Consider the following 14,526-nt stretch of genomic DNA (forward strand, 5'->3'; position numbering starts at 1 on the left):
TCTGTGCTGGTGTATAAAACGTTTACCAGTCAAAGAATTGAAAAGTTTTACAGCTTCGAAGGAAAATATACTGGCACTTAACAAGGAAAAATGTACTTTCTCTCAGGGTATAGTACATTTTCACCCAGAAAAAGTGTATTTTTAACAGGGGAAAATCTAAAATCTACGTGGTTTTTTCTTATTTATTTATTCCCCCCCCCCCCCCCCCCCCCCAAATTGTCCGCATGTACACCCTGTCGTAAAGAATTTAAATCCAGAAGCTCATTGAAATAATGGTCCTGATGCATCTCCATAGTGCTTTGAGTCATGAAGCAAGTGATGTTCAGTGTGTGTGCGCTGCATCCTGTCACTGCAGTTATAGTATTGAATAACATTACACAACTGCTCTGCACGTGTCGCCCACAACGTAGCTGATGTTAATCAGTTCCTGTCCTCAATGTAGATAATAAAGTTCGTGTTAAAGTACAGTCTGTCTGCAAAGGAATGTCCCGTTTCAGTGGTATATTATAACAGTTTTTTATACAAATATTCAGTTCGACCTAAAATACAATTCTTCCCACACTTTGGGTAATAAGTCCAGATCAATGGAAGCAACAACAGCCCCTTCAGTTCTGTGTCTCAACTCTGGCAGATCATTAGATAGTGGCACAAAGCAGACAAGATCTTTTACAAAGCCCAAAGGAAAAAAATCACAGGGGTCGAGGCCAGCAGAACAGTGTCCTCGTCATATCAGTTATTAGCACCAGTCCAGCGGTCAAAGGCTTCGATGTTCGACTGTGCTCGTACAAAAACGTGCCGACGGATAGGGGCCCGATGTTGTTGCCGAGTAAAGTTTTCGGGGTCACCTTTTAACTGATGAAAGAGCCGTTCTGGTAACATATCCAGATAAGCTACCCCTGCTATGGTAGCTTCAGCAGAACAAAATAGTCTGAACACTTGACATTGGGACACACCACAGAAAAAGTTTAATTTTGGGATTTCGCATGTACTTCCATTGCGTAGTTCTGTACATCTTAATTGTCACATCGGATAGGTCATCTGCAATCACTTTGTACGGTCCACGGAATTGTGCAGCTAGCTTCTTAGAATGACACCTTCTTACGGTCTCATCAAACAAAAGAAGCATCCTAAATATTCTTCGATTCTCCAACTCTTCGTGTGAGCTTTACTGGTTTCCTTCATTTCTTTTATCCTTTCTTGTGCTACTGGATGTGCTGCTTGCAGCATTCTAGTTGGCTGATATGCATAACAGTTCATTCCTCTGTCTTTATGACTCCTGGAATGTGTACTTGTCTCCCATAAATTTATGCCAACAATGTATAGCCATTGCTACTGTGAAAATATAAGTAATTGGATAGATTAGTTTTCCACATCTTTCATTTTCTAACCTTCTATTTTTTGCAATGCCCATCCCACCTGTACCACATACAGTGCACTTAGCTTTCCGCATTTATTAGCTCGTGCACGATGTTACAGCAGTATTCTCTGTTTCTCATATTACTGTATCTACCGTGTTTAAGCTCTCAGATTTTTGAATCTTGTCCACTGCAGTCTATAACGGTCAGTCTTTCCGTCTCCTGCTGTCCGGTAAGTCTTCCTCCGACCAGAGGTTCTGCGTGACTCCTCCAAACTCTACTCCTTTTCCTAAACCTTACCAGTCATCCTCCTTCACCGCTCTCCCTTCCCCTTCGACCCTTCTGCTAGGAGAAGGATCCTTCACTGCTCTCCCTCCCCCTTCGACCCTTCTGTTAGGAGAAGGAGCAAGTGGCTCCAAAAGCTTGCAAACTGTAATACCTTTTTCATGTGTGTTCTCCTGCCACCACATGATGAATAAATTTTTTTTCTATCCAGTTACTTGTTTGTTTCAAAAACTGATTATTTTCATTGATACTTTGCTACTGTGAGGCATATTAAATACAGAAACAGTATACTGTTCCCATATATTCCAAGTACAGTGGTCCTCTCTAACGAAGTGTCATAAATATTCCACCAGTGACCTACGAGTTCTCTAGAGCACCCCGTTTGTCAGTGAAATGCTGTCGTCACAGTTTTCTGGATCCTTAATAACTTATGTACCCTCTTCTCTGTGTGAACTTATTTCTTTGAGATTTGTAATAGTTCCTAATGTGTTCATCTTTTCATGTCTTTCCACTAATTATAGTTTTCTATTTGGCCTAAGTTTCTGTGCATCCTCTGATGACTGCCTAACACTAGTTCGACCTTTTCCTCTGTGTCTAGTTCATTTTCTTCACACGTTCTTAATTTTCCCTAACCACTCTGTGTCTCGTTCTTTCGTGCCCTCTACATCGTCTGACCACATTCGGCTCAATGCATCACAATGAGGACGCATGTTATTGTTGCAATGTTGCCCAGCTCCCAGTAATTTTACACGTCATATGTCCACTTTTCTTGTAATTATTTGGTTTAGGCAGCCTAATATGTGCTGTAATAGATGTTACAATATACAGTCTTCGGTTACCTGACATCTTGTCACCTCGATAACAGACGTGAAAATGCTGCAAGGCTCGAAGCAAACTCGGAGTTTTCTCTCTTACTCCAACTCTGTGCAGACAGTGCACACCACCGTACTCGGAGCGGGTACGAGTTGAGTCGACACCCGTCCGTGGCAACAGGTGGCTCATGTGCCAGTGACGTCGGAGAGTAACGCAGTCGGCACGCAAATTCCCTGACTCGAGACAGTTCCTAATGTCCCGTCAGAAGGCACCACTCTATGGACGACGTGTCTGCCAGCTTTCTCTCATTCATTTGTCATCGAGGCCACTAGAGTGTGCCATTCCACCATCCACAAAGTTAAGAGTACCGATCTTTTAACATCAGTTGTGATAGTTTTGTTTTTTGACAAATTAGTTTTGAAGGTAGAAATTCAGAGAAATTTTTTTCTCATCAGCATAACTGGAGTTTATAGTTCTTCAGTTGTAAATTGAGCGCAGATTTAATGTAGTGGCATTTGGAAAAATGGCTGGAATATTGCAATTGTAGCTGTTACTGAAGTCCTAATGTTTTTATTTATCACATTTAGAAATATTATCTCCGAGAACCTCGTGTGTATACGTTGTGGCGTTTCGAGGTGATCGAATGTATCGGTTCTCGATACTGCATTTTTCTGTGCACTGTTGCATATAATACGTTCTGTACAGTGAGAACTAGCTCGTCACACAGTTCCTAGTTTGCAAAGTGTAACCAGTTTTAAACACCGTGCAAAATATTAATACTGGAAATTGACAGTTTAGGACAGCGTTTAAAATGAATATTTGTAAAAATAGTGATTGGTTGTGTGGCTGTGAATTTAAAAATGCATTATTTTGCTTCCCATGCCTGTATGATGTTGAACCCTTGTGGACAAAAGTGAGGGTTACAGACGTAAACCATCTGAGTACCAAAGTGTAAAAGCACGAATCTTCAGCTGCTCAAATACAAAATAGCTGAACAACCGAGTAGTGCATCGAGAAGGAAAATTGCCGAGAATGACGTGTCCGAAAGAACAGACGTCACACATTTGTATAACCGATCTGCCATGATGGGCACTGAAATCACAACCTTCAGTGCAGATGCACATTTACATTCAATCTCCAGCAGGAATCTACATGTAGTGAGTGTGGACGACACGGGTGGGGGCTGTGGATAGGTACTAGGTGGGAGTGCAGGTCAGCTGAGATAGTCTGTGCATTTGTGATAAACGGTCTGTCCGGGTCACACAGTGGTTAATGCGACTACCTAGTAAGCGGGAGATCCCAGGTTTGAGTCCCAGTTGCGTGCACATTATCCCTCATCACAACTTATTTTGCACAAAGTCCTGATACGACTGATATCTTAGTACCATCCCCGTATGTTTATTTCTCCTCCCTCCACCGTCAGTTTGCGTAGTAGAAGAAGTTGGGTGTAATAGGTCTGGGCTAAATATATTTCTGTGGTTCCTTCGAATTGGCCTTAAGGGATCATGATAAAACTGAATTGTTATCAAACCCTGACTAATTTTACTTCTGGATTGAATGCAGCATTGAAAGATAATTTGGGTAAGGCAACTGTTTTCAAAGGAACCTTCAAAACTATTCAAAGTGAACTTTTCCAAATTATGTTGGATGTATACCAAGAAGAAATTTCAAAGCAAATAAGGAATCATAATTTTTAGCTGTTATAGCAGATAAAACAAACAGATCAAACATATTTCAGATGGCTGTTGTATACTGTTACGTATTGAGACCCAGAGGTTCTAGAGTTTCCTATCTCCTTGTGAACACAGTGCACAGATGTTCGCTGCGACTTTGCTAGAAGAATTGAATAGGCAAAAAGACTCACCAAAAATTACTTGCACAGACCTGTGATGACGCATCTGTTATGGCTGTTTCCTCGGGTGGGGTACAAACTGTTGTGTAAAAATTGTCCTAATGCAGAATGTGTACATTGCTATGCTGATGAAGTTAATCTTATAATGAGCAAAGCGGTATCAATCAATTGCAGTATGATTTATTTATTTATTTAGAGTTTTCAGAGAATATGTCCATTCTTTTCATAGAGTGCGCAGTGGACCACTATCCTCGGTGACTTAGTGAGAAAGCATTTCCCTCGATCTTGTCCAGTGGATTTTTCGATCTCAATTCGTAAACGCAGTTCATTACTCCAACAATGTATAAATCACATACTGGAAGGTGATTCTATAAGAAGTGAAACTACAATTTGCCAGGCTCTTCGCCATAAAAATGTTCGTTTCAATCATATCTTAAATTATCAGTGAGCAGACATTTGTCTGCAGGGGAACAGCAACTGTTATAAATTAAAATTGTAGAGCCGGCACAAGTTGCATGTAATTTTTTATTTATTTTACATGTTTCATTTGTCCAATGCGAGCACTCTCAGAACTTATGTAGCGGGGACCACAAGGTACCCGTTTCAGTTATTGGTTGGAATTTTCTAGTTAAGTTATGCCATTTGTCAGAGTTCTGTTTGGTCAGTTACGGTACGGAGAATCAATGCGTGCTGGCCCATAAGATCATTTCGACATTTAAAATAAATGTTATCGAGATTTGAGAAGTAATTGGTATCACCAGTGGCATTGAATCTGTTGATTACTAATGAATCTACTGATTTATCAGTGAAGAGAATGAAGTTGGAATAGCCTGATGTGAGTAGAAAAGAAAGGCAAAGGTGCTGTGCAACGTGATTGATGTTATAGATCATTGTATTTTTTCACATCATCTTGTAGCTGCTTCATTGTTTTTTCGTGTTAAGTTCCCCTTGTATCTTTTTAAGATATCCTGAAGATACCTTAAAGGAAATGTGTTCATTGTCATCATTTTTGGATAAGCTGAAACTATATTGTTAACTATCTTTTATCTACCTAGCACAAGAATGTAGATCATTATCTGGTGCAGTTAGTCTAGTTGAGTCTGACAACTAACAGCCCAGGGAAGATGTTCACTAAGTAGTCTAAACTGTTGAAGGTAATTCTCACAATTCCCTTGACATCGGTCGAACCGAAAGGCTGCTTTTCAACTTTGAAAATAATAAAATTATTCTTACATAACTCCGAGTGAGGAAAGGTTGACGGCCTCGGCGATGCTTTCCGCCGAAAGAGGTCTCGCGATGCAGATTACAGACTGCAATTGGTGTGTGACTGAAGAGTTTGTCAGTGAAAAACGGAATGGCAAAGTTTCAATACAAGTAAGACAAGTTCGTTAAATGATGAGTGTGTTTCAGTTCTACTAGGAATGTAGCTCATTCAATAGTTTTTCTAGATAGTTGATAAATCATAGCATGCTCTTTGCTACAGATATTTTTCTGTCAGATATATTTCTCACTTTTTTCAGGATCATAACTTGGATTTAAAAAATTGAATTTTCTGGCATTCATACACATGAATTGTCAGGATGTTTAAATCGTAACAAATGTCGGGAAGCGAGGCACCGATAAAAGAATTTTCTTCCTTGTAACCATCTCGTATAAAAATGTAACATTGAAACTTTGGTGCAACACCCAGCTTCAGATACCAATGGCTACCACTGATGTATCAGCATTTGCATTAAGATTTCTGGGTTTATACATAGTGTAAAAAAAATATTCCTCTAGTTCCAACCACCATTTCAGTAATCTCGGCAACAGACCTTCGACACCAAAAGTCCGTGTCAGTGGCTCGTGATCTGTTACTATGGTAAAATCTTCCTAAATGTGTGGTCTGCACTGTTTTGTGGCCATACAATTGCTAAGCACTCTACCTTAGTTTCAGCCTTATCCAACAACCGTGGGGCACAGTGGACTGGCAAATCTGAATCTACCTCCCTTCGTGACAGAACTCCTCCGAACAGTTCTGCACTGGTATCTGCAGCACCAGTGTTATGGTTTCTTGAAATCAGGGTAGCTCAGTATGGGAGGATTTACTAATCTCTCAGTTCCTCAAATGCTGCTTGTGGCAGAGATCCCAGTTCAGCGATTATACAATGGATTCACAGTATTAATATTCAGCCACCCCTAAATATCCTTTAAATCCTGTAATGGATTTCAGAACTGTTCTCCACCTCTTCACATTATGCTCACCTGGCTCCACATCTTTCTTTGTTATTTTGTGTCCTAAGAATATTACCTCTTTCTCAGAAATTCACACAATCTGGTGTAACTTTAACCTAGGTGCCCTTAAACCATCCAATATTTTCCTGCAACTTCTCATCACATTCCTTTACTGAACTACCTTAGCAAGTTACGTCATCCGAGTACATTGAAACACTTTGTCCCATGCAATCTTGCCAAAGCAACATTCACTAGTCTTTGAAATATACTTGATGCATTCTTTGCCCCATTGGCATCCTTTTGGACTCTTAGTGCTGATAATTTGCAGTGAATGCTGTGTTTTCCTCTATCTGCTGAATCTATTAAAATAGTGGAGAAATACTTGGCTTTCCCCAGTTTGTCCAGCATCTCACTTATGTTGGGGATGGGGAAAGTTTCCCCCACTGAGATTTCATTCTATATTTCCCTATCCCACAGGTGTCCGTGGGTACTTTTCAGGTTCTCTGAACAATTATATCCCCATTAACCATTTTCTCAATTTGCTCCTGTAATACCACCTTTTGTGCTTCCAGCATTCTGTAGGGAAGTACCTTTCCTTTGTTGTTTTGGCAATATAGGGAATGCATGCCTTACCATTTATGTGAATGCCAAATTGTCACCTTTTAGATAAAATACCTCACCATATGCCATACAATTCATATCAGTCTTCTTTATCAAACTGACCATTCAGATCATTTCTCTAACTTGTGCAGTGAGATTTCCTTTTGTGCTCATGCCGTTAATTGCTCCCTGTGTGGCTCATGTTGGTGTCACTTTGTCTTATCAGTTCACCTAAAACTTTCACTGTACTCAGATTCCACTTGGCCTCACTTGTAATTAGTACATTGAAAATATATTTCCCTTGCTCTAATAGTACCATAAATTTGGCTGTATGCACACTTGGCATTTCTTCTTGTTTGGGAATAATCTTTTCTTTTTTTTTTTTCATTACTGGGATTCAACCCTGTTTCTACACACGTTCTTATGTTTTTCTTTGCTATGAGCTACTTTCACATCACTTTCTGATGCCCCACTAGTTTGCCTTATAGGTAACTCATAACATGTCGTCTCACAACTTGCCTTTAATTTGCATTTTTAACTTTTCCTTCACCATTCTGTGATTTACACTTTTTCATCGTATGTCTGTCATGTGAAGCTTACTGTCGTATTCATAGATCCTTTTTGCCATCTACTTTTCCTGATTTGCGATTATTGATGAAAGCTGGATCCATCATTACACACCAGAGTCGAAATGGCAGACAAAACAATTGACAAAAGGCTGGTAACAGTCCACTGAAGAATGCAAAGACCATTTTGTCAGATGGTGAGGTGATGGTCACTGTTTCTTGGGATTCCCAAGGATTACTTGGAAAAAGGCACAGCCGTAGCTGGACCTGTTTATGCTTCATTGTTGCATCATCTGAAACTTGTGTTGGTGGAGAAAAGACCCAAGTTTAACCACAAAAAAGGGTCCTTTCACCAGGATAGTGCACCATCCCACCCATCAGCGATAACAATGGTGAAAATGCATGAATTGGACTTTGAATTGGTTCCTCATCCACCCTATTCACCATACTTAGTCCCAAGTGACTTCACCTTGTTCCCTTACTTGACACTTTGGCTTGCTGGGAAGAAATTTTCATCAAATGAGGAAGTGATAGTTGCAATCAACAAGTATTTTGCTGTGGGATGAAAAAGTTGGTGGATCCCTGGACCAAGTTTATATCCTTCCAAGCAGAATATGTTGAGAAATAAGTTGAAATATTTACGAAACAAACATTTTTCTCGCTTATTTTAAATGACTTATCAAACCGACTTCATATGTGCCCTGATATCTATTGATAACTGTAACTGACTTCCTAATTTGTAGCAATATTCCACTGCAATTTTGTTTCTTGCTTCAAAATCTGTGACTCTTAACATTTGGGCATTTTGTCACAGTAAGATGTGTATTCCTCGTGTAACACACTCTTAGTTTTCCATTTCACTTGTGGGCACAGCCCCTAATTTCTCATTGAATTGGGGTCTAGCCTTTCACATTTTTCACAAATGGTTATCTTTTTAAGTCTGCATTTGTGTGACCTGGTTTGTCACAGTGGTAACAATATTTCTGAGAGCCTTTTGCTTCTTCTGCCTTCACCGTCTACCCTCGTGTTCCTCTTTGACTTTCCACAGTCTCTAGCCATGTGACCCATCTGCACTCAGTGTCATCATCTTCCCTCTGTTACTTAGAGTTTAGACTTCCTTCACTCTCAGGAATAGATCCTTTTTCTTTCACGGAGAGTAGGGCACTTTCCTCTCTCAACACCTCTTCTGCTGTGGTGCCTAACCTAATTTAATCGGCGTGTCTTCGTACAGCTGCCCGAATCCTATCACTTGCTAGGCCCTGCACGGAGCGATCCTGTCCCAGTATCCGCACCAGTCTCGATGCACCTCACGGTTGTGCTGCCCGTGTCACTGGTGACGGCCTCTCTGAATGATTTTTAAACTTCATCTACCCGATTAACCGATGATGCAATTGCTTTCCCTGTGTGTTGTCTGGCCTGACAGGCCTACAAGCATAATAGCCTATGCTGCACTTATCTGTATAATTTTCTTCCCCGATTATATTCACTCGATTCTAGTTATAATTATCCCGGACAGTTAATTTTGCTGTAGCTTTTGCCATAATTTTAGACTTATATTGTGAAGTAGCAATGGTTTGTCATCTGATTGGACTACTTGAAATCCTGCATTCACATTGTCTGTGAAATCCCTAAGTTTGGAGCTCCACTAAATGACTTATTTAGTAATACAAGAATATCCTTCGCACTGATGCCTTTAACATCTGAATTAGTAGCTGAAGCCAGCTTACATTGATACGGTGTTATATGTACAGTCTTAAAACTCTTATGTCATTGCTTCCCTGAAGTGTGCCGATGCTGTAGTTCTGCTGATTTCTTTTGCAGTTCCTTCAAGTATTTCTTCCTCTGATGGTCCCTCCTGCGACTTGCCTGGCCCGGACAAAACCACCGAGAAGTCAGTGTTGGGCTCTGGGGATGGCATCTGCTTCGTTTTACCTGTTCCACATTCCCCATCACCAATCTTCTTACTGTACACAGTGTGAAGGACCAGTTCCGATAGTCTTTTGGAGGTGTGGCCCGTGTGGTGCAATCGGGCTGTCGATGACAGTGTGGACTGAAGCCTACTGAGTTATCTGTAATGGAGGAGAGGAAGAAAGTCTTGAGGATGCTTAGAACAGGTGATTCTGGAGTGGAGAGGAGAAGTTGTTGGCTTTGTAGGAAGTGAATAAGGGTGCAAACACTAAAGAGGTCGTATGGATAAAAAAGAGAACATTCTTTGGAGAAGATTTTCTGAGTGAAAGAACGTGCTCTGAGGAAGTTCTTTATATCGTATGAACAAAATGTTCAGAGCATATTTTCTGATGAGGGAGTTCATTCTCACTATCTCACCACCTGCTCGAATCTGTTCTCCGCGTTGTGTTGTCTGCACCGGGCACAGAACGTACTCTTTATCTTGCATTTCGTTCAGCTTGCTGAAATATGCAAACTATTCAGTGTACAAATATGGAACTGTAGCATCACTGTGTTTGGGAAGAGTTGCATAAAATTTCATTTTGTTTTCACTTTTTTGTGCGGCAACAGATTATTAAGAAGATTACGGATGGTTTATGAAAATACATTTTCTGATAATCTTGACAAATTTTCGACATGCAGGGAACTTTTTTTTATTGATGTTAGGTGAACGCATTATGCGAATGAAATTTTAACAATACGTCACATTATCGTCTACTCCGGATTGTAAAACTAGTGTGTTCTAACACGTGGTAATCTCGATTAAATGGCACATAATATTCTGTTGGCACGTCAAGTACTTAAGTGGTCATCTTGTGGTTTTGTTATGAGAAACAGTTCACTAGGTTGGTAATAAACCTGTTTTTAATTTTTATGATTTGCCTACTTATTTCTAGCATAGCAAAATGGAACATCTGTGCTGTGCGAAAATATGATGAACATCTGAAAAGGTCAGTGACATATTTGTCTGGTTTGTACCTGGTCTTCCCATACACCACTCGGGAAAACTTGGGTCTCATAAATAGCACAAAAATGTTTTCATTTTTTCTTCATGATATTTGGGAAATAAGTTCACCACCCTAATAATGTTTTTACTGTTAAACCCATATAAACTTACACAGTTACTCTACTCAATATGTCTTCGGGTTACGTATATCTTTCTTTTTCAATCTGAGCAACATAGATTTATTAAATTTACTAAAAAAACTTGGTAAGACTTAATGTCTGCAGAATTTAATCAGCCTGATTTATGCTACAGAGCTCATATCAAAAAGGGGAGAATTTTCTCTGCTCGTGAGAAACTTCGCTGTGTTTATTCGTATGAAATCGGAGAATGTTCTTCATGTTGAGCAAGGTTACCCACTCATTTACTGAAGCTGAGAACACACTCAGGTGAAGTACATACTCACTTTGTTTTATTTGTGTGAACTTGAGAATGTTCTCCAAAATTCATAGAATTGAGTACTTTCCCCATGTTATTTATACAATCCAAGGATTGTGAAATTAAGAACAACAAATTCCAGTAGCTTTATATCTTTGCAAATCATTGCGGCCGCACCTCTCTACCCCCCCCCCCCTCCCCCCCCACCATGCCATCAATTTCCCCAATTTCTCTCCTACGCCACCACTGTCCCTACCCATCCCACCATGCTGGCACCCCCACCCCCTCCCCCTCTCCGTGCACGGTCGCTCCTGCCACACCACCTTTTTCACTTACCTAAAGATTTTTTTCTCTGAGTAAATATGAATTTTCATGTACGTTATTAGAATTTTGTAACAATCTCTCTCTCTCTCTCTCTCTCTCTCTCTCTCTCTCTCTCTCTCTTTCTTTCTATTTCTATTTGTCTAGACAGTTCCAATTCTCTGTGATCACATGAACCAAAGCATGCCAATTTCTTTTGTCCTGCACTTTGTCCTGTAGGCTTTCCAGGTTGGAGCAGATTACTTCTGTGATGCGATTGATTCATTTCACCTTCTGACGTCCTCTTCTTCTAGTGCCTTTCCTCACCATTAGAGTTTTTTGCAGTGAAACATATCTTCTCATGATGTCTCCAAAGTAGGTCAGGTTTTGTTTTAGCATCAGACCTTCCAGGGAGTGCTCTGGTTTTATTTGCTCTAATGTTAACCTATTCATTCTCTTTGAAGTCCACGGGGCTCTAAGGAGTTTCCTCCAACATCACAACTCAAAGCAGTTTATTCTTCACCATTCGTTCCACATTTGTAATGGTCCAGGTCTCACATCTGTATATAACAACTGGAAAGACTGTAGCCCTTACAATATGGATCTTTGTTGCTAAAATTATATCTCTACACCTTAAAACCTCGTCAAGGTCTTACTTTTTATCAAGCAGCGAGCATCTCTCGATATTGTGGAGACGCTTGCTGCTTGGTAAAAAGGCAGTGTCAAAACTTGATGAGGTTTTAAGAAGTGGAGATATACTTAATGCTGTTGTACAAACATTCACAGTACAGAAGGATCTCAGTTTGTCACAGTAACAGCAGTGCTCCCGTTCCTGTCACAGGGAGCTGAGTGTCGAAGGGTGCCAAGGTGACCCCAGAGCCACAGACGGGCTGACCGAGCAGATGCCCAATCTCGTAATCCGCGGCACGATCCACGCTGAGCTACAGCCTTTCTACTTCGAGGCACTCGAGGATGTAGGGCCCGGCGAAGCAGACGAAGCGGTGGACGACCGTTCGGAGAGTGACGAAGACCGCGACAGTGATAGTAGCGTCGGCGGCAGTGACAGTGAGAGAGGTTGAGAGCACTATATCTGTATGTATAAAAATGATGTGAAATTTATAGGAAAGTACAATTCTCAGTACTTGTCAACATAAGCGGAAACTGTTTTGAAGGAATATAACAAATAATTTTAGAAATGTGTAGAAGAAACAGTAATGTTGTTTGAATACCTGCTGTAACAATCTGCAATAATGTTTGATTCTTGTTGTAACAACAATGGAGTCACAATGAAACAAATTTTTTAAATGATAAAATGGCTACACAGATCAGGTAGCAATTCATAAATAGCACTGACAATGTTTTTTTGCAGTAAGTCGAATTTAAAAACTTCTTTGTTTTTATAAACCTGTGAAACAATAATAAATGAGGACTGCTACCTTGTTATTTTAAGTGTTAATTATATTTATCAGGATACTGCTAGATACCATTTTTAAATATTAAATTTCATTTGGAGGAACCACTTTGTGATTAAAATACACGACAGACTCTTTTACGAATGAACCACACATCACTAGTGTAATACTGTATAGCATTTATTATTTGTTACACAAACCAGTTTTTGGCTGATAAGTCACTGTCGGGTATGAAGATAAGTAAGTGGTAAAGTGAAATTGGTTGGATCAAAGATTTTAAAGTAGTGCATCTAAAGAGTATTTCTGTTTCCAGAGGTGAAAAAAAATTAATGTTACAAGAAGGAACAAATAAAGGATTATTTCAGTGTAAATGTGGTGTAAGATTATTTAACTTAAATAAAATATGTGAAGCATTATCTGGTGAACTATAGACCATTAAAGTAAAATTTACGTTGTATAACCACAGCTGCGTAATATGAGTATTATATCTTGTCTGTTTGTAATTTAGGATGGATTAAAGACAAGATTATTTTCTTCAGCTGCATGTTTGGACTATGTCACTAAAGAGTAATGTTAAATTATTTTCTTCTACATACAACCGTTGTAATTTGTGTAACGGCATCCCGTGCACGGGAGAGCAGTTCCCCAGTGTCCCAGGCGGCAGACGCAGCTGAGAAGGGGTCACGTGTGCTCGTGCTCGGTGCACAGGGTGATCCTAACTTGTGGCAGTCAGATGTCAGATTTGCCACAGGTTCTGGAAATCGGGGAAATTCCAAACACATCAGGGGAATCTGAACAAACAAAACACTGGAAAAATCTCGTTTTCATCTCAGTAGATAAAATGGTTTGTTTGCTGAGGTGTCACGCATCGTCGATGGCCAGATGTGGCTGAGTATGTGTGTGCACTTCTTCCCCACTCCCCCCCTCCCCTTCCTACCACTCCCCTCAGCTCGCAGTCAGTGCTGCCACTACTTTTTGTCGCCAGCCTAGGAGCTCCCGACAGGAGGCGTGAGGAGTGGTTTGTTCGGATCTGATTCTCAGAGACTGTATACGCAGTGGCCTTAGACAGTGGTCGTGTGTCGAAACAAGGCCCCATGAGTAGGCAACATTCCATTAGAACTACTGACAGCCTTGGGAGAGCCAGTCCTGACAAAACTGTACCATCTGGTGAGCAAGATGTATGAGACAGGCGAAATTCCCTCAGACTTCAAGAAGAATATAATAATTCCAATCCCAAAGAAAGCAGGTGTTGACAGATGTGAAAATTACCGAATTAATAAGTCACAGCTGCAAAATACTAACACCAATTATTTACAGACGAATGCAAAAACTGGTAGAAGCCGACCTCGTAAAAGATCAGTTTGGATATTGGAACACATGAGGCAATACTGACCCTACGGCTTATCTTAGAAGAAAGATTAAGAAAAGGCAAACCTACGTTTCTAGCATTTGTAGACTTAGAGAAAACTTTTGACAATGTTGACTGGAATACTCTCTTTTAAATTCTGAAGGTGGCAGGGGCAAAATACAGGGAGCGAAAGACTATTTACAATTTGTACAGAAACCAGATGGCAGTTATAAGAGTCGAGGGGCATGAAAGAGAAGCAGTGGTTGGGAAGGGAGTGAGACAGGATCGTAGCCTCTCCCCGGTGTTATTCAATCTGTATATTGAGCAAGCAGTAAAGGAAACAAAAGAAATGTTCAGAGTAGGTATTAAAATCCATGGAGAAGAAATAAAAACTTTGTTGTCTCTGACAGAATTACAATGTCATCAGGGAACCTCAAAGGACTTGGAAGAGCA

The 14,526-nt window shown here is 40.3% G+C and overlaps 1 protein-coding gene across 5 annotated transcripts in view; it reads left to right on the forward strand.

Moving 5' to 3' along the window:
- Nucleotides 1-13,096, forward strand: part of LOC124795065 — a 104,210-nt gene extending 91,114 nt beyond the window's left edge. For 4 of the 5 annotated variants that reach the window (XM_047258870.1, XM_047258869.1, XM_047258873.1 and 1 more), the window contains one exon: nt 12,155-13,096. In XM_047258870.1, the coding sequence (XP_047114826.1) occupies nt 12,155-12,392 (238 nt within the window). In that variant the 3' untranslated portion in view covers nt 12,393-13,096. Of the gene's footprint in view, nt 1-10,890; nt 11,025-12,154 lie in introns of all 5 variants that reach the window. The other variant, XM_047258871.1, reaches the window with a different exon arrangement.
- The last annotated feature ends 1,430 nt before the right edge of the window (nt 13,097-14,526 follow it).

Source organism: Schistocerca piceifrons, chromosome 4 (genome assembly GCF_021461385.2).
Source record: "Schistocerca piceifrons isolate TAMUIC-IGC-003096 chromosome 4, iqSchPice1.1, whole genome shotgun sequence".
NCBI lineage: Eukaryota > Metazoa > Arthropoda > Insecta > Orthoptera > Acrididae > Schistocerca > Schistocerca piceifrons.